At 43.6% G+C, this 27386-nt stretch overlaps 1 protein-coding gene across 2 annotated transcripts; it reads left to right on the top strand.

Moving 5' to 3' along the window:
* Positions 1-705: 705 nt before the first annotated feature.
* On the top strand, positions 706-21552 carry CHKA (choline kinase alpha). Of its 2 annotated transcripts, XM_052694941.1 has the most exons (12): positions 706-1160; positions 4039-4150; positions 11190-11243; positions 14501-14614; positions 15199-15332; positions 15582-15686; positions 16048-16106; positions 17639-17726; positions 18253-18361; positions 18840-18946; positions 19266-19347; positions 20112-21552. In XM_052694941.1, the coding sequence occupies exons 1-12, from the start codon at positions 826-828 to the stop codon at positions 20169-20171; spliced, it is 1359 nt and encodes a 452-aa protein (XP_052550901.1). In that variant the 5' UTR covers positions 706-825; the 3' UTR covers positions 20172-21552. The 2 variants fall into 2 exon arrangements, with proteins under 2 accessions (XP_052550901.1, XP_052550902.1); XM_052694942.1 differs by lacking the exon at positions 11190-11243.
* Positions 21553-27386: the final 5834 nt, after the last annotated feature.

Raw genomic sequence — 27386 nt, 5'->3', positions numbered from 1 at the left:
CCCACCGGCCCTTTCCCGCCGCTCCGCCCCAGCAGCTGGCGGGGCAGCGGCGCGGGGGCGGACGCGCTGTCTTCCTGCCGTTCGCCTTCGCTCCCGGCGCGGTGCGCTTTCTCCCGAGCCGAGCCGAGCTTACATGCGGCTGCGAATCAGCTCCGGCACGCGGCAGCTGACTCAGCCGGCCGGCAGCTCGCCGTAAAAAGCAGACCGTTGAACAAACGCTCTCGGTGACCGCAATCGTACGGCGCAGACGGAAAGTCACGGCACGCACCGGGCCCCTCGGTCCGCCGGTAGCGCTCACCTCCTCGGACCTCTGCAGCCCCCCGCCCACGTCCCGTTACGAAGTGCCTCGGGAGGCACCGGGCCGCTACCGCCGAGGGTCCGTAAGGGAAGAGGGGAGGTGGGCGGGGTCACCTTGCGCTGACCCCCCCACCCTGAGCTGCGCGCGCCGGTTACCAGGGCGACAGAGGAGCGGCCAATCAGCGCGCCCCGCGCCCGCCCCTTCTTTCTCCTGGGTGAGCGAGCACCAATCGGCGGGCGTTCCGGAAGCCGGCAGAAGGCGCTCGCCCGTTCCGCGGCCCTGCCCCTCGGCCTCGCTCTGGGCAGGAGCTGAGACCCGAGAGCCAATCGGAGCGGGGGGAAAAGGCGTGAGGTGAGCGGGCCCGCGTGCCGCTCTGCCTATAAAATGGGGGCCGGGCGGGGGCGCGCGGCTCATTCGCAGTTGGCGGCCGCGGCGGAAGGGTGCTGCGAAGAGAGATAGAGGGCAGTGTGAAAGCCGCCGCGCGCGTCCGCCCCGACGTCCCTTCCCCGCCATCGCCCCCTCCCGCCATGAAGACCAAGTTCTGTAACGGCGAGGCCGACCCCTCTCCTCTCGGGCTTCTCCTGGGCTGCGGTCCCGGCTCCGGTGGGGGCGGCGTCGTCCTCCCCGCCGCTGGGCAGCCCCCCTCGCCGCTCTCCCACGGCGGCCCCGAGGGAAAGGACCCTGCGGCGGCGGGCAGAGGCGGCGGTGCCGTGAGCCCGGCCTCCCCCGTGCCGCCGCCGCCCGAGGAGGAGCCGCCGCTCGACCCCCGCACGCGGCGCAGGGCCTATCTGTGGTGCAAGGAGTTCCTGCCGGGGGCCTGGCGGGGGCTGCGGGAGGAGCAGCTCCGCATCAGCCCCATCAGGTCAGTGCGGGCGGAGGGGCGGGGCCGCCTCCCGGGGGACCGCGCGCTACCGCTTCTCCTCGCCGCTTCTTTCCTCCTCCTCCTCCTCCTCGTTTTTTTTTTTCTTCTTTACCTTCCTTCCGAAACCCGCTGGGAGGGAGCGGGCGGAGGGGACTCGGGCTCGTGCCCGTATCCGCGCGGGGGGGGCGGTGGGACGCGTCCTGCGGGAGGTGGGGCGGCGCGGCTCCTTCCAGCCCCGCTGCGGTGCTGCGATGGGCGCTCGTGACTCAGCGCGATGACAGCTGAGGGAGGTTCGGGCGGCTGGGGTGGAAACGGAGGGGTCCTCCGAGCGGCGTGGCAGATCCTTGCGAATTAAGTAGTCTGTGTACGTGTGTGACGCCTCGGTCGGTGTCCCGGTGCTCCGTCGTTCTGCCGGACCCGAGGTGGTCACTCTTGTCTTCTCAGAGGGCAGCACTGCTTATAATTCTCTTCGAGTCCTCCTGGTTTTGCCTCCTTAATGCTTATGGTGCTGTTTTTTTGTTTTTACACAAAAAAATGCACGTAAATACCCTTAGTTAGCAATAATAAAGTGTGGACGGCAGACAAACATCAGCTGACCACCTAAAGAACCTGAAGGTGGGACCCAGTGGGATCTATGCACCAGTTCTGAGGGAACTGGTGGATGAAGTTGCCGAGCTGCTCTCTGTCCTATTGAAAGGTCGTAAGTCTCTGCTATATCAAAGTGAGTGTGATTGGCTTATCCCATTGAATGTATTTAAAATCAAGTAATTGATTGAAATCCAGCACAGAAGGCCTGGGTGTTTTTAGTTCTCGCTTGGCAGCGGTTGTAATGAGTTAACAAAGGGAGAGAATCTACGAAAACTGGTACTGTTCCTTAACGATAGACTGGACTGGTGTCTCTGTGATCCCCATTGCTTGATTCTGCTTTCATCCTTGTCGGTCTGCACTGCTGGCTGTAAGCACTTAATTTCTAAAGCCTGAGGGTTTAGCACAGTTATTCTGGTATTTCTTGGAATCCTCCTCTCTGAGATGCGCTTGAAAAGTCGCTTGGTGTCTTGTGGCTGGGAGGAACTGAGGATGGGCTGACATTTCAGAATGGGTTAAACTGTGGGAATTGGTGGTGTTTTGGCCCATGCTTTCTTGGAGAGCAAAGAGAGCAAACAGTCGATCAGAACACAGGTATGAGCACACCTAGCTGCTGTGGCTGTGATTCTGGGAAGTTATGGATGGCTTTGCAAATAGGTGATTGGAAGGGCTTACCCTTTGGCAATGTGAAGTAGGCTCCCTTTTATTACCCTCATTTTAATTTCCTTGATTAGCGGTAACTTTTAAGTTCTGGAGTGTGTAAAACTAGTGAGACTTCTGTTGAATGGAGTTCAGCCTGAGTAGTTTGCTGCTGTTGTTTGTCTGGAGGGGGTCCAAGAAAGAGATTTCTGGACTTCAATGCACTGTATGCAGGCAGAGTATGTGACAAGAGTGATGAGACAGGATTTGTTTAGTTCTTCTCCTGTAGATTTTATGAACTGAGTTTCTATGTGTTTATTTCTCCTCTTTAAATGCCAACATTTTCATTTAGGGTCTAGAAAATATTTCAGAAAAATGTCTAGCACGGTTTCATTGTAGCCAGAACTGTAGTTGGTATAACTAACCAACATTATGATTGCATCTGAGTGGTTGGGTTCTGATCTTCATTTGCTCCCCTTTCCATCTGTCTGGCTTTCCTACCTATTCACCCCCATGGCTCACTTCGTATGATTTCCCTAAGCATCCCTTTTTGAATGCCTGCCAAGCCACCTGGTTCTCTTCTGTCTGCTTTCTTGAGCGCATTGTACAGCTGCTGATTTACCCTATTTGCTCAGGTTTTGTCTTCTCAATCATTGGCTCTCAGTCTATAGTCCAGCCCCTCTTCTGTCAGTCACCTCCCAGTAGATACATACCAAGTCATCCACTTCCTTGGTGGCTCTCGGAAAAATCTTTCTGATTTCCCTGAGGGATTGTAAGAGAACCCAAATAATTACTTAAAAAAAGCAGTAAAGTGAGTATCAGACTGGGACTGTGAACTGGAAGTTATCCACTGCATTTTGGATCTGCGCAGATTCTGGAATCAGAGCTCACTGTGGGTATCACTAAATGCCTGTACTTCGATGCTGTGGGTGATGAGGAGAGCAGCACTGCAGTGGTGCTGCAAACTCCAACACAAGTACTACTATTTAGATACTAGAGTTACTTCAGTAAGGTGAAGAAGTAGCATGCTGCAGGTAAAAATTACCAAGCTTTTGCATCTGTGCTTCCTCATCCCTTTTCTATTAGCTACTATTTTTGGATTGTATCTGTTTTTGGAAGGTGTTGTTAACGATGAGATATACAAGGCTTTTTTTTTTTTGTAGATGTGATTTGCATTTCTATTCTGGCAGTAAACCAGAAGTTTCAGTGCTTTTTTTGTCTGTTGCAAGAGGAAGTAATAATGTGGGTCCTTTCCAACTCAAAATGTACTGTGATGTTGCAGAAATTTTTTGTTAATCAACATACCGAGGGCAATGGAATTAATGCAAAAAGACGATTTGGTAAGGCAAATGCAGATGTAGTAAGCTGCTCTTGAAGTTTGACTACCAGAAACTAGGAAGTGCTGCTTTCATCTGGTATCTGGCCTGTAAAGCTGTAAAACACGGGTGCTGTCACTTTTCCTGATTACATGGCAAGTCAGCATACTTGTGTGTAACCCCTGAGTGGCTGAAGTGCAGATCTCCCCACTTTGTGTGATAAGATTGCGATCAGTGCATCAGTCGTCCGTAGTGAAAGGTGTGTTAGTGTGATTCCAGTTGATAGCAAGGGAATGCTCATCCAAATTGGCCAATAATCCATACCCTTCTCTTGGCAGAGGTGGCCTCAGCAACATGCTGTTTCAGTGCTCCCTACCCGATTCCATTGAGACAGTGGCAGATGAACCACGGAAAGTTCTGCTGCGCTTATACGGTGCAATCCTGCAGATGGTGAGTACACGGAGTGCTTTGGGAGAGGGGGGGCTTCTGTAGCTTGATTGAGATGTTTGGAGGTCTTCATTGTGACACACTGCTGTGTTATCTGCTTGGGAATGTGTTTTAGTGGCTGTGGGGTAGATGGCTAGCTTAAGGCAGTGCTCTTTATAGTTTGTTCTTGTCTAGGACTTACACTCCTTTCTACGCAGATCCTGGCTGGCGTCTATCAGCTGAAGACTCATTTGCTATCTGTTTGATCAGTAATGCTTTCTATATGGTGTTAAGTTTGGACTGTGGTATTCTAGAAATGTTATTAAAATCTGCTTCTGTACAGTGATGTAGGACTGGCATAACTAGCAGGACTGCAGAGGACTAAGCCATTTAATTTCTATCTCAGTAGGGCTTACAACTGAGATTAAAGTTTTTTGTCAGACTTAACTGATACAGTGCTCAAGCATTTTGTTAGAGACCTTGTGCTATGGGAAGACTTGATCTATGGTGTTGTAATAGAAACGATGCATGAACATCAATGCCATATAGCCATCTCATTCCAAAATACATTTTCCCAAGTGTTTGATGTGCCCCATAGCTGGCATGAAACGAGATGTTCATCAAACTCTTGTGCTGTTCCTGTGTTGTTTTTTTTTTGTCAGTAAAAACAGTACAATGCAAACAGCATTTAAATTTGTCAAACCTTAAGAGAAGCAGTTGGCAAATCTGTTTGAAACTGTAGAAAAATCTTGTAGAGATGATCTCTTCTAAAGCTTACAGGCTATTACTGTAGGACTGTATGGCAGATCTTGTCTTATCCATCTCTGCTGGACATTTGATTACCCTGCAGTAAATCACCATAAGTGTTCAGCCTTATGAAAAATGGCAGCTTCATAAAATTACATTTTGTTGACAATAGTTTCTATTTGACATAGAGGGTCTGTCTGGCTTCATTATCTGTTAATTTGTGATATTTTCTGATAGTTGTTTGCTTTGAAAAACTGATCCAGTATCTGCAGGAGATTGACTGTTGTGGAAATTTTGGTCCATTCTTCCTGCATCCTCTGCTTTGACCAAGCTGACTCAAAAATCTCATTAGATACAATCACTTAAGTGGCTTTCAAATGGTTTTTATGTAACGTGAGATGCAGACTTTACCAGAAATAATGTAAAAGATTGCAGTGATTTGAAATAGCATGGAGCATTTGGCTACACCACTGTTATGTGTGTTGGGAAAGTTAAACAAGAAGTGTGTAAAAGTGGATTAATTCCAGTTTAAATAATCTGTACTTTGGCGTAAGAAAAACGAAAAATAGAGGCGGGGGGGGAACCCAAAATCTTGGAGGCATTGTTTCTGAAGTGACTAGGATTGGTGATACCATTTTTTTTTCATAACTGTTAATGGCTTTAATGCAGTACTGACTTGATATGTAGATGTCTTCAGTAGGAACATGGGCTATAAAGCTTAGTGTAGTGATAGAACTTCTGTTGCCCAAGAGCTGTGCAGAAATGTAGTGCTCCCCCCATCACCCTTTTTTTTTTATAAAGGTACAGCAGACTCTAGTGTTGGTTGACCTCCTCTTCCCTCAGAGTTTTTCTTGTCTTTTCTGTGCCCCTGTTTGCTGAAGGAATCAACAAAAATTGGGGGCTCTAAAATCAGGGAACTAATTTGGTTTGAAAATTGAAAGTGTGTTCATAACTTTCTAACCTTTCTGCTCTTGGTTAAAGGATCTTTTGAGATGTCTAACTTCCTTTATTTCCGTAGTGGCAGTGAAATGACTGCTCTTGTTGGTGCAGTTCACTAAAGGTTAAGTAAGCAGAAAAAGTCCCAAGGTAAAACTTTCAGATTGCATTGAGGTTCACAATTTTTTGTCAACAAACATTTGTCTCTTCCAGCCCTTGTACCTTAAATGCAAGTTAAAATATAAGCAAACTGTTTTATTGGGGTATTTTGAAAACCTAACTTAAGATTCTTATGGATTGCAGCGTGGCTTAAGCAGAATCTTACGACAAGCCTCTTGTTGTGAGAGAGTGATCCTTAACTTTTTTAATGACATGACCTGAGTTTAAAGCCCTGTAGAAATCAAGGGACACCACTTAAGTTGAGTTTTGAGACCTTAATGCTAAAATCAAGGCTTAATTCTCCCTGGCTTGTCTTTAACTGACACTGGGTATTAGTAGCTACCACTTACGTTTTGAGTCATTGTAGTGTGTTTTAACACCTGCCCATCTTGTTTTCTGTTGCAGTTGGAGCAAAAACAATGATATCAGCTCCTCTTATTGTCCCTGTGAGTACTGCAGATCTGTAGCAATCTGCACCAAATTGATACAGATACAGCTGATGAATTAAAGTGAAAGTTTTGAACAGGATAGAAGCGAAAAGTAGGAGCTCCTCACTAACTTGGGCAAATAATACTGACACCATCATTTTCTTTGAGCCACCTTTTAAAGGAACCTTTTTAGCAGTTTGAAAATAGCCCCAGTTTGCTTATTATGAATCTTGGAAGACACAAATGTCAGTACATGAAACTCATCCAATAGAAGCCATGCCAGTTGGCTAAAGCTGCCACGCAGGGAAGGCACTGTGCCTTCCTCTGTCATAACTGATATGTTAAAGCCAGTTTTCTTTGTGTGCATGAATGTTTTGGGGGGAGTTGGGTGGAGATGAATGGAGCTAGCTTGGCCATTGTTACCAATGGTCGCACTGGCATGGATGTTTAAACATCAAGGACTTCTCTTGAGTATATCCTTGAGCAGAACTTTTTTTTAAGACAAGAATTTGTGCTTGTGACAGGTTAAAGTACTAACCACATTAAAACTCAAGTGTTTGAGGCACAATGCAGATATGTCACCCATTGGAAAAAGGGAAATGCCTTACCCTGCTTTTATTCTTGCTCCAGCTGAGTAGCTAAATTTAAAGAGGAGCACTGAAAATACGGCTTCCTCATTGCAAAATGACTTCAACTGTTGGCTAAATTCAGCTGCAACAACTAAAGCAAAAAGTTCTCCACAATGCCGTTTCAGACCTCAAGATTGGATTTTGTATACAGATCACTGTAGTAGTTCTACTTAAATTCAGGAAAAAGAAAAAAGGAAAAATTCCCACCTCCTAGAAATACCAAGAGTCTCAATATATGTTAAGCATCAACAAAAGAAAAGCCCAAATTAAGGTGGATTTCTTTGAAGTTCACCTATCAAAAAGTAAAATGCTGATTGATCCCCATTCTTTTACACGTGTCAAAAGAACCTTGAACTCTGTTTCACTGGGACTGTTACTTTGCAATAGCTAAAAGAAAATCTTACATAGAAATGAGGAAAAACAAACCAATATACCTAACATTCATCTGTGGTCTCAATTTCTTTGTGAGCAGATGCAGAATAAGCATAAGTGGTTGCCACTGTTCCGTGGCAAATCCTTTTCCATACCTGCCTTGCTGCCTTTTATTTTTTTTTTTAACTAAATAAAATGCAGACTGCTGTGTAACTGTAATTATCAACGTCTTCTGTGGTTGTTGGTGTCCATGTCTGTTTGTAGCATGGAGTAACTACGAATCCCTGGCGCTGGCAGACGGCTTGAAAGAAACGAAACGCCTCTTACGGGGATATATTTGTGTTGGGTGGAGTTAAGGGTGTTCTGGGGGTAATGTACCACTTTAGTTGTATATGCATGTGTTCTCTGCTGCAGGCTTGCCCATGCGATCGTGCCTAGAGCACTCTGGTTTCCAGGTGACAGACACGATTCACGGTATAGTATGAGATCTCTGAAGTTGGAGCGTTCTCTACAGCTTTCATTTTCTTTAGTACTGGATGTCAATGTTTAAAAATAAGGCTTAAGTAGCACCAGCTACTGTCTGTGCATCTGAATGTTTAGAGCAATAACAAAATCTCAAAATACTGCCCCTTCCTTTCCTCTGCTCCCTCAGAAGGGAATGGTAACTTGAAATGAAGAGGATTAGAGAAGTCTTTGTGGCTTTTGAACAAGAATTCCTAGTTCAAGTCCTACACGTGTTAAATACTAGGACTTTCTAATTAATGCGTTTCTCCGGGCTTAGCAGGGATCACTGATGAAAGGCAGGTAGGTTCTCAGGAGCAGAAATAAGTCACTGCTGTATCTAAAACTGTTCGTGTTCCCACCCTGTTCAAATAAATGTCTTTTGCCAGCTTCTAGAATTAGAGAAAGCTTCCCCTGTTGCCATAACTTCTCAGTCAGTGCATTGTAGTGCTGTAATTTCTTGGGATTTGGAGATACTGCAGTGCTATGACTTATGCCTACTTGGAAACAACTAAAGCAGAGTGTATGCAGAGAAGTGGAGTTAATTTAAAAGTGCTACATTTGCAGGCAGAGCTTGCCGTTACTTGGGAAAAAAGGTACAAATTGTTCCCCCTTGACAGAGTTCTTCTGTCAAGCATCTTTTTAAATAGAATTTGTCTTCTAATTACAAAAGAAATAAATGTGGGGAGTTAGGGAGAAAATGCTGGCAGAACTCTGTTCTCTGTATCAAACTGCCAGGTGTGTAAACACAATCTGGTTGTCTTCTAATCACAGATAATGCAGAGTGTCTCCCCTTCTAGGACTTTGATCTCGTACCTGAAATGTACTGCATTTAATTAATTTCCATGATCACTGAGCCTCAAATTAGAGTATATACAACTTTTTATTGTCTCTGTGCATTTAGCTATCCTCTCTAGCAAAAAGTATAGCGAGATTTCTGAATTTGCTTTGAGCATAAACCTTCTCACAGTAACAACCACTGAACAGATATTTCAGTTTGTTCTCAGGGATGTAGAGCACGTCTGTTCTTAGTTGATATTTCTGTTCAGAAGGACTGACTAAAAACCTCTAGCAATTATTTAATCCTTCTCCTAGTTGAGTAAATAAAATCTCATTGCTATAAAAGTAAATAGCTCCCAGAATAAGTTGGGCAAAAGTTGGAGTGTGGTAGAAGAGTTTCAAAAAAAAACAAAAAAGAAGATAGAAGCAACACCTGAAATTTTGGCTATTTGAGCCAAGAGGGTGAGCTGGTTACGTAGATGAATATCTATGCGATGGTATCTCATCATCTGAGATGTTTGGCTTTGAGCCTCTTCTCATAGATGATTGTGCAGACAGAAAATCAAATCCTAGTGCTTGAACATCCGTTGAACTCTTTAAAGAGTTTAACTCTTAAATTTCTGTTGCATGAAATCGCATCCCCGCTTTACTTCGTTCACATTGACAGCATGTACTGGAGACTGTGCTAATTCTAGGCTGAGCACATGGCCACTTGTGAAGTCTGATCCTCTCCAAGCTCCCATTCCTATCTACAAGTTATCTGCGAATTGCTTTGCATTCATCCTCCCCTGGATGCTAATGCTGTATGCTGAGGGAACAGAAAAGAGGAAGGGGTGCTGCAGAAGTCTCCTTTTCTGATGACTCTGCAGTAACATCCCTAACTGCCTCCTTCTAATGGCACAGTGGATGCCATTAGGATATCTCTGATGCTAATTTGAGGTGGAGTCCTTAGAACTGGCTAGCTCTTTACACATGCCTTCTGTAAAGCGTGTGCCAGTTCAGGTTCTAGGGGAAAGTCTAATCTGCTTACCTTCTGATGAACTGAGCCATTCTGAGAGCACCATTAATCAGGAAAGACTCCTGGATGGTGAGTAACTTTCTGACTGTTCAAGAAAAATCTGTAAGATGCAATAGTGGTATTGATGTAGGACATGCTTGTTCAGAGAAGCTCTCTGTACATTACTTAAATGCTATCGTGTAGTTACACATTTAGCTTCTAGTGAATGCGTTTTGACTTTATTAATTTCCTTGAAAGGAATATAAACTAATAGTAGTCTTCATATTGTCTTGTTTTAAGCTTAGTATCCTAGTGGAATGGGAAGTACTTGCTGAAAGACCATGGATTCATGTTAACTACACTTCTTCTATAGCTTCTGAAATAACATAACTGCATAGCTCGTGTAAATCTTTAGCTTGTTGTATTGTACTGAAGACAGCTGGTGTTGCTTAACTGTATTCTGTTAAGTTCGTATTTCCACCCGTTCTGGACATGTTAGAACGTTGGGACAGAAAGGTATGCACATGGTTCTGTGAATCACACGTTTTATTCAGAGGGTGGAGATGCAGGCTGCCTTCATGGGCCTCTAAACTCAGTCTGGTTTAAACAGTCTATGGTGGAATTGCAACGTAAAGTAGCAGCCACAAACTATGCTAAATCTGAGCAAACATTTGTTTCTCTTCTCCTTACCTTCAGAACTTTAAAGGACAAGGCTTTTATTACGGCTTGAATTTTAAACGTGGCTCTGTTAAAAGCATGTGCCATTGAAGGTGGGGTTGCTGAGGATGTGATTTGGTACTCTGAAGCTGCTTTGTAATGACAGTCAGCAAGCCTAGCACAATACATTTTGCATGGAATTGGTTAAAGATTTGCTTGTATGCTGCAGTTCTTGCTGATGTGACTTACGTGGGCATTTCATTTGAAGATAAATCCTGGATTTGCATACTTAGTGGTATGTGCACGTAACAGCCTGGACAGTATATATATTCCTTATATAATTAAGGAAATCTTTGCCAAAAGAATTTAGGGGAAATAAACATTTAAAATTAAACTTAAAACGAGTACTTTGAGAGCTTTACCAATAGTCCTTCAAAGGCTCTTATGTAATTTATGTAGCTTATCTCTTAAATGTTTTAGCTGCAAGAAGAATGTCATCCCAGATGTTGTTCGGAGGGACTTTTCTCTAAGTTAAAAGCATATATTTAAGCTTGTCATGCACTGACATGCAGATTTGAAATACTGGGGAACAGAAACACCTGAAACCCATCTCCTGGGCTGTTTGCAGGAGTGGCTTGGTCTCAGTGGCACATCCTTTTGAAAGGTTTTGGAATTGGTGGAATAGGACTGCGGTCAGAGGTCAGATGGATGCTAGTGCTGTAGTTGTCACAGATCAAGACACTGTTGAGACATCTAGTTAACTGTAGCTGGCACTTCTACTCCCTTTGTTCTGGTGGTTGCAGGTTAATCATGTTAAATTTCATCTTCTCATTGTGCTTGCTTTTTCTCATCCATAGAGGTCCTGTAATAAAGGAGAATCAGAACAGTCTCAAAAGGAAAATGACTTGCAAGTAAGTAATTATATTTGCTTGCTTAACAGAAGTTTAGAAATAGGGAAATACTGTGAGTCTGCTTGTTCTGAACCAGTACTCAGTCTGCCTGGTGCCTGGGCTGTGGTGTTAGAAACTGTGAAAAGTAAGGAAGCAAACACATCTATTTGCTCGTGAAAGTGATACAGTGATGTGAGTGTCTGTGCATAGTTTGGAGATAGTTAAGTATTCTACATTAACATGAAACACTCCAATTTCAATGTAGATGGTTTTGTACCAATTCTTGCCCTTGTAACTACTGAAGCAGGGCTCTTCTTTTGGTGCTAGAGAAGGATCAGCACTCTACCTAATCCCTACTCTGTAATACATCAAACTTAATTCTTCTGAGGAAAGTATGTGGAGCTGGGGAGTTCCTTTTGAACCTAAAATGGTTTTGATGAGCACTGTGCTTGAATCATCTGCATTCTGCAAACTTTACACTGTTTGTGTTTGAAACCGCTTCTGCTCATCCAGCATAATGTCTGCCAGAGTGCAATTTTCTGTAGTCATCTGAACAGAATTTTGGTAGCTTAGATTTTTTTACCTTGGCAGTGTTTTTCCTAGGGGTAACATTGCAGCTTGTTAGCCAGATGGTTTGCTTCTTACACGTTATCATTTGTACTGTCATTTTTCAGTTCTGTGAAGGCTTTGGCAGTGGTTAAGGAGGAGTACATATAACTCAAATTTAAATACTACTTTCTTCTTGTATTGTTTTTGCTTCCAGAGAATTTGAAATGGCTTCAGCATTTTTCTGGGGAACTCAACTCACCTTAAGGTGGTCTTAAAATGTTTGTTTTTGAAAGTCTACTTTTGAAGTCTAGATGAGATTTCATGAAGTTCACGGAGCTGCCCTTGTTCTCAAGTGACTGATCTTATGGCAGGAGGAGTTCTTTGGCTGCTCCACTCAGAGCTTTGTATTTAACTGCCAGGTCTGAGAGCATTCAAACTCAACTCCTACTGCTGTGTTTGGGTAATGTTCACCTGAATTTCTGTCTGGAGGCAGATCTTTCATGGAGACATGCAGCCATTCTTATTAATACTGCTGAAACAGCGTTTAGAAACTTGCAAGCACATAGTTGTGGATTATTTTAATGTTCTGCATTTTCAAGTGTGGTAGGTAATTAGGATTAGGCAGAACCATAACAAAAGTAACCAAAATTGTAAATAGAGATCTCTCTGATTACCACTCTTGATGCATTAAGGGGAATCTTAATGAAAGGGAGATTTAGGTTAGATATTAAGAGGAAGTTTTTCACACAGAGAGTGGTGACGCACTGGAACAGGTTGCCCAAGGAGGCTGTGGATGCCCCATCCCTGGAGGCATTCAAGGCCAGGCTGGATGTGGCTCTGGGCAGCCTGGTCTGGTGGTTGGTGATCCTGCACACAGCAGGGGATTGGATCTAGATGATCACTGTGGTCCTTTTCAACCCAGGCCATTCTGTGATTCTGTGATAAGATCAGACACTGTGATAAGATCAGACACAGGGTGAGTGAAAAACATGCTCCCTTTGAACTCTGCTATTAAAGTTTGGTTTGAGGTTGTAATCTGTGGATCAAGCACTATAGAAAAACGCTAGCATTGTCAACTGTCTGGAGCTTTTTTTTGTTGATGGCTATCAAAGTTTCTTTTGACTTTTCTTAGGATAAAATTGTGGGATAAACTTAGGTGGGTTCAAGGAATACTTAAGCTTGAATTCAGGGGAAAAAGTATACTTCTCTTGTAGAAAGTGGACTGGAGATTTATAGGATATCTTTACAGATGATCAAATTTCTCAATTACTCCTTGTGCATAACATCATTCTTTTGCTTTGGCACTTGCTGTTATCTGAATATCCTGAATTCTCTTTCAGTGAGAGATGTGAAATCAAGAAGGTAACATCTTAGTGGGCACAACCAACAGAATTGCTGTGATGAGGCTTTTAGAACACCCTGGTGTTGTACCAGCAACACACAAGTTCAGTATCTGTTGGCATTGGGGTAGACATTTAGTAACCTGCATCTAATTTGCTTTTCTTTTTGATGCTTGGTGTTAGGCTTTAGAACTTCACTATGGAGCTAAGTGCATGTGAAATGATAATATATATCTCTCTTGTTGGTGTGTTAGTTCTGCCTCGGCTGAGATGGAAAAATAGTGGAGGGCATGGATTTACTGCATTCACATGCAAGTCATCTGAATTGATTTCCTTGATGGCTTCTTTGCTTTTTATTGAAGCTAATACTTCAGAGTGTGGCTGTTAGTCTTTGCTGCACTTCAAAGTGAAATGCTACACTTTCCTGAGAGTGTAGCAGTGCAGTAAGATGTAGGACAGTCATTAGGAAAAAAAAGCTGTGAAACTGCTTGAAGATTGCTTAAGAGTAGAACCTGAATAAAAAGGGTTAGCTGCTATCTGAGACTGCAGTGAATATAGTCATACGAAAGGCTGTGTAGCTCAAAGTACCTGAGAGCTTTCCTAGTTCTGTGCTCTTGCTACTTAAGGCTTGTTAGTATGGTGGGTCAGGTTGTGAGGTGAGCTGCTCAAATATCAGCAGAGTTCATAAACCTCTTGAATGTAAGAACAGCTGGATCCCTGATGTTGTAGTTGCTAGATGTGGAGATCTCTTTTATGGCTTCAGTTTTAGAAATAATCTGTCAAGAAAGCTGTATGTGAGTGACTTTAACTGTATTTTTGAGACATACTTCATATAAAAAAAACCTGCTGGCCTGTGATTGTTGTGGGCTGTTCATTGATGTAAAGAAAACCTCATGAAGGCTGAGGTATGTTTGGACATAGTGAAGGAAGAATGTTTATTCACCCTTGCCTCCTTAGTGGGAGTTCAAATTATTCTCTCCTAATAAAAAGAGAAAGAGGGAAGACCTAAAGCGTGCTTAGTGGAAACAAACCCTAATTCATTCTTCTGAATGAAAAGCTGGTTAGTTCAGTCACTCACTTGATTCACTTGCATGATTAAGCTGTCCTTTCATGAGGTACTGCTCCAAATTGTGTTACAATCACTAGGAATAATATTCATAGTTCCTGTGATGTGTTTCAGCAGGATAAGCTCCTTTGGAAATAAATTTGCAGAGTTCCGACAGCACAGGGAGGAGAGAATAGTTTGATTTTTGCACAGTCTTCCCTTGTCCTGGCCCATGCGATGGTATCTAAATAGTACTTGCTTTCTCCCCAGTTTGAGACTTGTTAAACTCTTCTGGAGGCACCACATCATGTTTTGATATATTTTTTTCAATTTTTCTTTTTCAGGGGGCAGAAGCCATGGTTTTGGAAAGTGTTATGTTTGCCATTCTGGCAGAGAGAGCTCTTGGCCCAAAGCTGTATGGAATCTTTCCGCAGGGGAGACTGGAGGAATTTATTCCCGTAAGTCCTGTTCATAATTAGTTAGTGGGCTGGTAGTTGTTTTAATTGATCGTGACAAGAAGGTCTCTGAACTGCCCAGAGAAGCAGGGATGTGGGAATGGAATACTTGGCAGTCTGCAGTAATTGCTAGCTGTAATTCAATACAGTTACAGTGGGTGTTGGAGAGCCCAATTACAGCTCTTGCCAGGAGGAGATATCTAAAAATTCCTCAGCTGTAGCAGAGACTAATAAATGAAGATAAAAAGCTTGTTAGATACCAAACATAGCATTGGAAGCTATAGAGTAACACTTTCCTTTAAAAGCAGTGAGAGCAGATGCTTTTGATGTCCTTAAATATTTATACTTAGTCTGCTTTGAGGGTATTCTTGGTGTGAGATTTGATATTCCCCAGGTCTTGATCTAGAGCAGAGTTGATTAAGTCCTAAGTAAGCTGGCCTAGCTAACTCAGCTTTTCCAAGTACAGTTTATCAATTTAAGTTCATACTGGGGGGATGAGGAAAAGTGTATTGCTGAAGTACTAACTCTTTCTAGTACTCATCTTTCTCACTTGTTAAGTATTTAAAGGATACTGTACTTTATTACAGAGCAGGAAACTAAGTACTGAAGAACTGAGCTTGCCCGACATATCTGCTGAAATAGCTGAGAAGATGGCAATATTTCATGGCATGAAAATGCCATTTAATAAAGAACCTAAGTGGCTTTTTGGGACAATGGAAAAGTAAGTTATGCGCTATTTGAAGTACATGAACAAGGTGGCTTGTTGTAAACTTGATATTTGGAAATTCTTCCTGAATGATAGTACTCAAAAAAACATTCCTTAGTTATCTGATGATCATACATTATTTGGGGAGGATACATTTTCTTTAGCCTTTATTTTTAAACTTCCTCGATTTTAGTTTAATGTTAATGTGGGAAGATGTTTTGTTTATTGGCATAAGCACTGTACTGTTATCTTTATTTTTCACAGGTATCTAAATCAAGTGCTGAGGATAAAATTTACTAGAGAATCCAAAACTAGGAAACTGAACAAACTCCTCAGTTACAATCTACCCCAGGAAATGAAAAATCTAAGGTAGGCTTATCTACAACTGTCTTCTTGGTCTCAGTTTTAGCATCAATTTGTGTATTTGTTCAAGTGCATTGTACAGCATAGTACCCTATATTCATTTCACTCTACAAGTTGGAGATTTTGTGGCTCTGTAGCCAACCTGTGTGTGGTATTATTACAATTGAATCAAATCACTTGCTGATCTCAGATGCTGATCAATAAAGTCCTACTTCTGTTCTGATCTTCTGCTCGTAATAAAGAAAACAGGCTCTTGCTAGAAATAAATAGCACTTCAAATTCTTACAACAAAGTCCATCCTTTACCTAGAACTTGAACTGAACTTATTGATCTGTTACTAACTGGCTCCTGTACTGCTGTTTTCTAGAGCTATGCTTGAGGCTACTTCATCACCAGTTGTATTTTGCCACAACGACTGCCAGGAAGGTAAGCTGGCCTTGTTCAGCGATGCGGTGTTGAGCCTTTTTCCGACCACTTGTTTGCTCTCTGAGAGGCAGTCGTATTATCAAGGTACTGCCTGGCTGCTGACCTGAAGTAACTGCCTGTGCACTCCCAGTGTGCATCAGCAGCAAGGCAAAATGCATTGACTTAATGATTGTCTGGGCTAATGAAGGGAATGACTGAAGCGTCATCACTCGAGCTGAGTGTGTACACAAGCTCAGTACAGGTTTGAGTTTCCTGATAGCAGCATCTTTGCAGCCTTGAGTGAGATAGGATATTCTGTAGCCCTTTTGAAAGAAAGAGCTGAAGAAGTGAATGATGAAAGTGGAGATTAGGGGAGTTTGAGTCAGCAGTTCTCAACTTGCACTGGTATGAAACATCAGAAAAGAAAACTTCCCCTTTTTATGAGAGTCATGTAGGAAATTGCACTTTTTGTGAGCTAATTGTCCAGGGAGAGGAGAGAGGAGGCAAGGCTTGAGGTGCTGGTTTGCTGTATTCTGCATGTGGGTGTCCTTTTAACTGCACAGAGGGTAAGCTAGGCTGAGCTGCAAGGATATTAGACCAGGACCATGTGTGGGGCTGTTGTGTTCGCAAGGGTCCCCACACTGTTAGTGAAGACTGAGGAATGGGCCTAGAAGAGGATTGCCCCAGGGGACAGGCACATAGGGATAGGGAGCACAAGGGGAAAAAGCCACCGAAATGAGGAATGAGGAGCTGTCTCAACAGTAGTAGAATTCAGGATCTCATTCCAGGTACAGTACTAGGGGAGTTTGCAGTGTGATAGGGTTCAGACAAGCTTTGGGAGCTAGATTTTCAAGATTTAGGGTGAATATTTGAAGGAATAGGGAAAACACTGTGCTTGTGTTACTGGTGCAAAGGTAGGTGAATTAGATTTGACATGAAATCAGATCAACACATGGGTAGTGGGCAGAATATAGCAGGAATTAGAATTACACTAAATTGATTTACCAGTAGCAAAACTGTTATCGTTTGACTGCGGGCAGACTTACAAGTTTTTGATAAGTTAATGTGATAAAGAGAATAGAAAGACAGATAAAACAACCTCCCTTATACAGGAAGAGGCTGAGCTTTTCTGAAGGTACTACTGTGCTACATAGAAGAGCAGAGTGATTGAGTCCACGGCTCTCAGGCTGCTGAAAAGCAATTTCTGTCCCAACTGTTGTGTGATCAATGATAGTGCCGTGCAGGTCTGAGAGATGCTGTATAATTTAGATCTCGTGTGCTGTAAGCAAAGTTAGAGCTTTTGGGGAACAGATGTGCCTCCCTGCCTGTACAGAAAAAAACTCTTTTGCTTTCTGCTTTTTCAAGGCTTATAGTATATTTCTCAACTTTGCAACTTGGCTGTTCCTATTACTCTTATGTATAGATGTAAGGGATAACTGGGATTATCTGAACAGTGTTTCTTAAGACACAGTATGGCTTTTCTGTAATTTCCCTGTGACTGAGTATACTGTCTGTATAAACATTATCTTACAATATTCTGCTAATGTTTTTAGGTAATATCTTGCTTCTAGAAGGCAGGGAGAATTCAGAAAAACAAAAGCTGATGCTCATAGACTTTGAATACAGCAGCTATAATTACAGGTAAGTCATTTTCTTCTTTTCTCTTGAGCAAGAAGATGCATTGCATTTTTAAAGCTAGAAAGAGCAAGTGCTGAGCTGCTGGTTATGTCTATTCCTAATGAGTTGTGTTCTGCTCCTAGTGGTGGACGACAGATGTAATTAACCAAAACAGCTTTGGTTCTGACAGCTTTGGGTGTAGGCTTAGCTCAGAGAAAGTATGGTCACGGATGCTGGAGCTTGCTGGATTGGAGAGCTTGTTCACTTAGTTCACTTACTACAGACAGAAGTAATGCTAATGCTAGATGTGTCTGACTTAGTGCTGACATGTACTGCTTACCTGTGTATTTCATCTGTCTACATGTAGCTGGTAATTTCTGTTAATAGCTGTCCATCTTTTATACTTGGTTTTGGTGACTCGCAAAGAAGTTGTAGAGAAATGACCTTTAGCAAGAACTGCAGCGAGTTGTACCAAGTAGCCTTGTGCTTCTAAACTTGATCAAGCAAGAGCAAATGGCTGGTGTACTAATAAAGACTCTCTCTTTTTCAGAGGCTTTGACATTGGGAATCACTTCTGTGAATGGATGTATGATTACACATATGAGAAGTATCCATTCTTCAAAGCTAGTGTTCTTAAATATCCTTCAAAGAAGCAGCAGGTGGGCACATAAGAATAAGTAATAAGCCACTGTCTACAATCTTCAGATCTTAACTCTCCTTTCCAATTCTAATTTAGATTTGCTTTTTTCTAGAACTTTTCTTCTATGGCTTCCCATGTATAGTAGTTCCTATAATCCTGACTACTTGCTTTAAAGCTGTACAAAGTTCATAAAAGCCATTCAGGTAGAATTTCTCCTGTGGTTTTTTTGTTGTTTTTTTTTTTTTTGCTATGCACCACAAAAATGAGGTCCAATAGCTGTTGGAGTGCAGCTGTGAAATTAGCTGTCAGTAGCAAGATGTCAGCTATTGTCCTTTCCTAAACCAGACTTCCAAGCAATTAGTGGAATTGCCATTAATCTAACTCTAGCACTGTCTGTGTCTGGAAAAAATACAACATACTCAAAACTGCCTAATTCTGAAAGAAGCAAATCTGCTTTGAGACAGGTTTGTAACTTTTTTTGATTACTTGCTTTCTAGCTTCATTTTATCTCCAGTTACCTGTCTGCATTCCAAGATGGCTTTGAAAATCTGAGCAATGAAGAGAAGTCCAAACTAGAAGAAGAAATGTTGCTAGAAGTTAATAGGTAAAATACCTTTCTTGGCTCTATCTTGAAACTTCCATTGATACCCACCTCTGTACCTCAGAGGAACTTCAGCCAGGAAGATGATAAGCAGTTTCTATATGGTGAAGAAAAACTCGTCAACTGTAAGCTTTAGATGTGTGATATGCATGTAGTAGAGTGGATAAAATATTAGGAAAGCTAATGGAATTTTGTGTAGTATCATGCTTTAAGGAAAAAAAAGGTGTGACCACCCCCAAACTACAGCTTGTATTCTAACAGGACGTTGAGTTCAGTTGGCACTCGGTTGGCTGTTATAGTAAATATAGTCTTGTCATTTCAGGTTTGCTCTTGCATCACACTTCTTCTGGGGTTTGTGGTCTATTATACAAGCAAAGATCTCATCCATTGAATTTGGTTACCTGGTAAGTTCTTTAATAATAAAGTTTCATTGATTTAAAAATGTTTGTGGTGAGTAACCTGTGATACATTATCAGAGTAAATGAAATGGCTGCTCAGTGCAACTTAAAACTTCTAAGTGGAGTTTAGAAAAAAAAAAAAACACACCCATTTGTTACTAGCTTTTTCTCCTTCATTTTAATGATAACTCCTAGGATTCTAAAAACTTCAGAAATTACTTTCACTGTTACATAGCCAGACCAGCCGTGCATGTCAGACCTTGCCGTGGTGTGACTGCCTTGCAGTGAAGCCATTCTCTTGCAGTAAGAGATCCCCTGCAAGAGGGAAACAGTAAGTGTGAATTGGAAAAGTGAGTGGTTGCAGAGAGCACACAGAACGTGTTGGTACCCATTGTGCAACAGTGTCAATGCCAGGTAGCTTCTGTTTCCAGATCAGCTCTTGATGCAAGGTGTTTAGTGTACTGTAAGTGATATAACCTTAAGGTATGCTGAATATCTTGCAGAAAGTGTTGCAGAAACCATTCCTAGTGAAATCTTGACTTTTCTAGTTCCCTTTTTTACCCTGGTGTTTTGGTGGCAGCAGCTAGCAGTGTTGGTTGAAGTAAAAGATGGGAGGTGAGAAATCCTTTGGGGAGATTACCTTGAGCAAATAGATCAAGTTCATTGGGATGATGGGTTAGTAAAGTAACACAGTTAATACCTTCATTGTTTCCCCTTACCAAACATAGACACGTGGCTGTTCACTGTTTCAATGTTTTGTGTTTCACCAGGAATATGCATTATCCAGATTCGATGTGTACTTTGATCAGAAGAAGAAGCTCCAAGTATGAATGTGGGAGGAGTGGCCTGTTGGTTATTGTATGAAGAGGGCAGCTGGACAGAACTTTCACCGTGCTTAGGCTACTGTATCTGTAACGAAGGTGTCACTGACTTCCAATTCCTTGGAAGGCAGGAGTACAATACTGAAGACTGTATAAAAATGACTTGTTTACAGTTTCATAAGTATGTGGAATGAGATTGAGAGGCAAAAGTAAAATACAACAGTGCAATATCTTAAAATCCTTCTAATCTAGAATTTAATCTAGAAGATATTTTATATACTGGGGGAAGCTTACAATTAAGTGTCAATACCACCTGCATCGGAGCAAACAGTGTTACTGTACGTTTTCTAGGGGTTTATTGTCATGAGGACGAATGTTGTAAGCAGAACAGCTGTAAAGGTGTAGACATTGTAGACGTTGCCTCTTAATGGGAAGGAAAAGCAAAGGCGACAACTGTTACACTGTGAAGTAGGCTTCAAATCTTACTGTGAGATTAGGTTCAACACGCCCCGTGAACACTATCTTCAAAGCTGCTGATACCTTACACCACTTTAACCATAAAGCAAGGAAACACATGGAAGCTGCGTGCTTTCAAGTGTTATCTGCGTATACACGAATGTTTCTCTTAAGCTGGTGTGCCTGTGAAGTATGAATGAACTTTGAACTGGACATTCCAAAGGAGTTTGTCTTCAACCGTTCATTCCTCATCCTCTAAGAACATGCTTTAGCCCAGCCTGGTTGTCTCCTGAAATGCCGCGTTCAGCACAAGGGGTTCTGTGTGCGGTCAGCACTGGGAAGAGTGCCTTGAATTACTCTAGCTACTCCCCAGACAACTGGATTGACACTGATGAGACTGACAGATTGGATCCCATCTCTCTTCTTGACTGGCGTTGCCTCGGTACGTGTCTGTAAGGAATACTAAAGCCAAAGACTGCGGAGAACACTTCAGGAAGTGGCTGTTCTGCCCGTCCAGTGCTTGTGTGGCTTGGGAGGTGCTTTTCTTGTACCTCCAATTTTCATCATGTTCCAGCAGTGCAGTAAAGTGGGGCATCTCGTGGGGAACAATAACATGTATATTGAAACTTGAGTATAATCTCTGTACATGTCATCTAAAGATTTCTTTAGACTTTTGGGAACTTGTTTATTTTGAACATTATTTGTTGTGCTTTCTAACACACTGTATTATAAATAATAAACTTTTAAGTCTACCCTTTTTTTCATTTGTATAGCAAATACTGTTCCAAGCAGTTGAGGAAAATGTGCAGCATTTCATGTACTGTATTGCATAACTTGTAAAAGCTGTCGGTTTATTCTCTAGTATAGAGAATCATTTTGCATACACAATTATTAATGCTTTATAATAAATATAAAAGCACTTGAAAAGATCATAGTTGATGTTCTGAAGTCTTCCTTTCATCTGCAGAGTAAAACAGCTGCAGTTTCTGGCCTCGATCTGTTCTGGAAAATACTTTGGTTCCGCCTTTAAGATAAGCTGGAGTTAAACTTGAGGCTTGATGCTGTGGGCTTTCTCCAGCTTTTGTAGTTACTGTGTAGCTGAGTACTGATAGTACTACATGAGGAAGAAGGGCAGTTAAAGCAAGTAATGAGAGGTAGGCTGAAGCTTGGTTTAAAGTGTATAGCTTTAGAGGTAAGAAGAGGTTTAGGTTTAAGCTATTTACTGTCCTGCTGACTGCTCTGAATAGTTAACAGGGCAGTGTTGAGGCTGCTAAAAGTTGAGAACATGTACTGAGTTTTGCTGGCACACCATGTGAAGCTTTTGTAGTATGAATATTTGGGTAATTTATGAGGCTGAGGGCTTCATTTAATGTGTGTTATTGCATATACAATCAATCCAGTAGGGATAACAGGGAGGGCAACAACTCAATGATGTTAGGCAGCTAGTTGGAAAGGACTGTATTCCTCTGAGGGGGAAAAAACCAAACATGCTGTCTTGTGCCTTTAAAGCAAGCTTGGTCTGGAAGGGTGGTATTCTCCCAGGTGCTGTGTGTTAGGCTGAGCTGGATGCAGGTGGTTCCAATCTAGTGAGCTGGGAGTGCTGCTTAGGTTCTGCTGCGTGTGGCTCTTCTTGCAGATTGCCTGCTAAGGGTGAGTTCTATGAATTATTTTAACATTTACTTTAGATGAGGCTGCTACAGTTCCTATTTCTCAGTTGTTACTTCATTTGGGGCAGTGTTGTAGCAGTGGTGCTTCTAAGCTGGCCAAGCAGTTACGTGTATGCATTGGCACATCTCTATTGGGGTTTTGTCCTGTGGAGTCACCTTAAAACTTGCTGTCAGCGAGGTTTAACTTTAAATTCAAAATAGATGAGTCAAACTGGCTTGCTGTTCATAAAGGCAATTTGAATCTGATTACTCCTTCCAGTTGACTGGGAAATAAAACCAGTACTTGAGCTTTGCTTTCTTGGCTGCTTTTATGTCTACTTTAGAAATCCTTGACTTAGTGTCCACGTCACTTTGCAAGTCCAGACGCTGCTGAAAGGACCTGCTTTTAACTGATGAAAATGAGACTTCTAGTATAAGCTATCCTGGCAAACCCCCACTCCCCAGCATTGAGGGTACTAACAGGATGAACTTCCCATGACTGTTTGGCATCCCTCTTTGAAATTGCTTTCTGAAACACAGTTTCACTAACAATGTTGCTCTCCTGTGTGTGCATGTCTCAATCAGGTCTGCTGCCTTCCATAGCAATTGTCCTTCCCCTACCTCTCCCCCCCCCCACTGACTTGTCTTTGGTAGTACTGCAGTTTATGCAGAAGGAGCTGGATTTCAATTCTTCAGATGAACATAATTTTTTATCTTAGCTGATTATGACTGTAAGCCCGCAAAGAGCACAGGGACTTGCAGCAGTGTTATCCAGGGACTTAATTTGTCCTGTAGATCGCTCTGGTCTTGGTGATGGGAAGGGAGGAACCTCAGTTAATTCTGCAAGAGCCTGTGAAGCTGGGAAATAAAGAATGCATCACAGAATCATAGAATAGCTTGGGTTGGAAGGGACCTCAAGGATCATCAAGCTCCAATCCCCCTGCCACAGGCAGGGCCACCAGTTTGCACACTTAATACCAGAACAGGCTCCACAGGGCCCCATCCAATCTGGCCTTGAACACCTCCAGGGATGGAGCATCCACAACCTCTTCAGGCAGCCTGTTCCAGCACCTCACCACTCTCTGTGAAGAACTTCCCTCTCGCATCCAACCTACATCTTCCCTCTGGAGTTGCATCACCTGACCTGTAAATAGAGAACAAAGGAGAAAGCGAATAAATGAATTCCTGGGATGAAGAAAGTTGACTGCCTTGAGCCTAAGTGCCAGCACCTCTGATGTCTTCTACTCTACAACCTCAGTACTGTGCTTTACTGTGGTCCAGCTGCTGGGGGGTGCTGTGTTAAATTGCAGTGGCTGGAGATAAGTGCCTCGAGATAGCACTGTGCTTTCTCTGCAGGCAGCACTCGTGGTAACATCACAGCTTTTTAGGAGCAGTGAAATCGCGAGTCTGGCGGACAGAAGCCGACTGCCCTGCTGCTGTTTCTCCAGCCTATTGCAGCTGCAACAGTGCTTTGCAGCTGGTGCTGGGAGCTGGCAGCAGCTGCCAGGCAGTGCGGCTCAGCCCTGCGTTGTTTCTGCAGGTAGGAGGGTGGAAAACCGTGTGCTGAGCCCGACAAAGGCAGCGGCTTTTAAGGGTTCAGATGGTCCCCAAAAGATTCTTGTGGAAGCTGTGGCTGAGCTGTCCCTCGGTGCTCAGCAGGGCTGTCCCTGGTGCCTGCCCGCTTCACGTGAAAGGACAAATGGAGCGTTGCACCGGAGGTGAATAAATAGCCCTAATGGCTCTGGACTGAAACGAAGCACAGTGTGCTCTTACAGGGCCTTGGCAGTGAGCAGAAAGGAGCTACTGTGCTGGGTACCCAGGCAACAAAGCTGGTCACTAGCAAACAGCCCGCTTGTTTTTTCCTAATGCGAAATTCGCTTTTTATGGCTTTCATTTCCCAAGCAGGCAGAGCCCCTGCAGACTCGGGGTTAAGTGTGATCATACTATAATGCACAAACAAAGACATACATATGTGTATCTGCCAGGCTCATTAAACAGGGATCAGCCATGAAGTCTGGCTGCCGGCCAGCCTGACTGGCATGAATGGCCTGAAAAGACAGCTCCCTGAGCAGGCCTTGCTCTGAGTCTCGGACTGACAGAGCACTGCGGTGCTGCTCAGAGGAGCAGCCTTGCAGAGGGCTGTGCTGTTACCCGTTGGCTGTGTCCTACTCCAGAGGAAGATCATCTCCCCCTCGTGCAGGGTGCTTAACTCCCAGTTGGGTCAGGAACTGAAGGTTTGGAGATGATTACTTTGTCTGCAATAACCTGGAAAATTGGCTGACCTCAGCTCTGGTGTTACCACCTGGAAGCTCTCCATTCCCTTTGCACACAGGTTTCTCCCCCTGCTCCTGTACTTCCTCCTACAGCTCATCAGGATCGGCCACGTGAGATTTGTCTTGGCCAAGTACACCAAAGGAAAGGTCACCACAGCCCAAATGGACCTTCCATGATGAATGATCCCTCCCAGCCCATGTCCTTCTCTTTAGAAGCTAGAAGCCCACAGAGGCCGTGGCTGTACGAGCTCATCACAGATGTAAATGAAGGGAACAGCAAGTGGAAGGGCGGAAGGAAGCCTGCTCTAATTACCCAAAACAAAGAGTATTGAATAATACAATAATTTCCCCAGGAAGAGATTATAGAGAATTGCATGTAACGTCTCAGTTCTGAAGGGTTTAACAATTTCACCTTAGGATGAAATCTAATTAGAAGGCTAAGGTTACAAAGGAAAACGGTTATTTCATAAATCCCTCCGTAGAGTTATTTGGAAAAATACTGGTTTCTCTGTATGGATGAAATAAGCAATCCATTTGCACTGAGTTACACTTTAGATGAAAATTCAGGACTTAAGGTTTCTGAAACTCACTTCGAGGTCTTTCTCATTCCAGTTTGAAAGAGAATACAACCTAAAATGAATTTTTTCCATTACATTTCCATTTGTTTTTCTTAATCCATCCTTCTAACATTATTATTATTATTGCCACTTTCTTGTTGTTGTTTATACATTTATAAATACACAGGTTTTTATGAAATATTTATATCTGTGGGTGAGGAGCACGAGGATCACATGATGACGTTTCTTTCTACCATTCAGTTTCATCAAAAAGGGGGAAAGAAATGTCACCAGTCACTACCTCAGCAGTGTTTCTATATCTGTGTGGTCCAAGAGGGTTAGATAGAAATCTCTGTAGCGTCAGAAGTTGTGTTCTTGTTTCCCAGGAAAGCAAAGATGACCCAAAAAGACGAAGGGAAGAGGAAAAGAGATGAGAAAGGGAGGTGGTGGAGTCACTGTCCCTGGAGGTGTTAACGTTTAGCTGTGGTATTAAGGGACACGTATTAGTGTGGAAATATTGGTGTTAAGTGGATTGGATGATGTTGGAGGTGATTTTCCAATCTTGGTGATTCTGTGATGCTATGAAAATGCCCCCAGTACACAAGTGCTGGTGTTAACCAAAGCCCCTAGCGAGCCTGCAAGAGCCAGCCCTGCCTTCTGCATTTGTTTGGCCTCTCCTTGCTCAGCAGCTCCCACGTTGCTCCTGGCTTTCCTGAGCTGCTGGAGGGACCTCGCAGGGCCATGGCCCTAATGAGCTCCACTGCCCTTTGTTGGGGTCTGTGACCTCAGCACAGGAAGATGACATCACTCAAAAGGGCAGCAGCGCTCTCCCATCGTGCTGCCTCTAAACCACAGCTTTTGTGGGCCTGACCTTTACCTCCGCTGATACAGATCAGAGCAATGTAGGCCAATTGCTGCCCTTTTGGTCAAAGTATTTGTATTTTTCACGTGTTTTACAGCTTCACATGTCTGCTGTGCAATTATTTACTTCTACAAGTGTTTGCTTTGCTTTTTTTTTTTTTTTTTTTTTCTCTTCAGATTTGTCTTGTGACAGCCTTTCCCGTGTCAGATCCTCTAGTTTTGTAAAAACCCAAAATAAGGAAGGGTCCCTTTAGTGGCAAAGAGCCGTGTGACATGGCACCCAGGTAAAATGGTAAAAATAGACAGCGTAGGATGTCATCATGTGTGCTGGTGGTGCGAAGCAACCCACACACACATTTCTCTCTTTCCAGGCCACCTGGATCCTGCGTGTTCTTTTGTGCAACAGGTTTTGGCTTCAGCATTTGAAAGCAAACACTGTGTGTGGGATGGACTGGCCAGGGCTGCTTTGGGGTGGCCGATAAGGAAGGAGGGAGCAGGCTGTCCCCAGGGCAGTGCCCTTGTGAGGAGAACCAACAGCATGACCTCCCATTTCCAGTAAGTCTGGCTCCTTTGTCCCCAGCCCTAAGGAAACCAAACAGCTCTCCAGCAGGGACACCTGGAGCAGGGTGTACAGGCCCACAGCCAGGGGACAACTGGAGATCTCTAAAGAGGAGACCCACAGCCTCTGTGTTCCCGTGCCAGTGCTCAGGCACCCCCACAGCACCGATGTGCTGTCTGATGGTCAGAGAGACCTCCTGGGTTCTTTGTGCCCACTGCCTCTTGCTGGGCCAGGCAGGGAGAACAGCACCTCCAATTCTTTGCTGTTATCTCAATCTCAACCCATGCTCTCTAAATTGCAGGGAAATCGGCGTATTTTGTAGTTAATGATTAAGACGTCCTTCTGGAAGCCGTGACTTTGCTTGGAGGCATTGGCTTGCTCACTGACGTGCTTAAAGCCATACGTCAAGGACACCGTGGGAAGGCACCTGTGGGCACCCACTTAATACAGGGTAACATTTCCCCTGCAAGCAGCCTGGATACTCAGGTGGAAGAGCCGAGCTGAGCAGCGGGGCCTGTAACCACACCAAGGCCTCAGTGTGCTGGGAGCAGGTGGTGGGGCCTGCGCTGCCCTGCCTGCGCCAGCTGCACTCCTTCCAGCTCTCGCCTTGTCCGTACAGCTTGATGCTCACACAAACGTGTTTTTCCAGCTGTTAGATGGCTGCCCTTGGAGATAAGGTGCACTGAAAGGTTTGTAGTCTGCTTTTGAGCGGGAATCAGAGAAATTCATGGTGCATTCGGCTTGCTGAGCTGCTGAGGGAGGAGCGTCCTCAGTGAGGTCTGGGTGCACGGCAGTGATGAGACGCCCCCCACCCTCCCTCCTTGCCACGTGTTCCCTGCCTTCAGGGCTGCCATGGTGAGGATGTGGTTGCT

The sequence above is a fragment of the Tympanuchus pallidicinctus genome, unplaced genomic scaffold, assembly GCF_026119805.1.
Source record: "Tympanuchus pallidicinctus isolate F22 unplaced genomic scaffold, pur_lepc_1.0 scaffold3, whole genome shotgun sequence".
Classification (NCBI taxonomy): domain Eukaryota; kingdom Metazoa; phylum Chordata; class Aves; order Galliformes; family Phasianidae; genus Tympanuchus; species Tympanuchus pallidicinctus.
Note: the sequence above shows the minus strand (reverse complement) of the source record. Positions and strands in the feature narration are given on the sequence as shown.

Excerpts from the sequence above, each read along its gene's own strand:
- CHKA (XM_052694941.1), top strand. The coding sequence starts at position 826 with ATGAAGACCAAGTTCTGTAACGGCGAGGCCGACCCCTCTCCTCTCGGG. Across the intron at positions 4,151-11,189 it reads ACGGTGCAATCCTGCAGATG|AGGTCCTGTAATAAAGGAGA; the intron begins GTGAGTACACGG and ends TCTCATCCATAG. Across the intron at positions 11,244-14,500 it reads AAAAGGAAAATGACTTGCAA|GGGGCAGAAGCCATGGTTTT; the intron begins GTAAGTAATTAT and ends TTTCTTTTTCAG.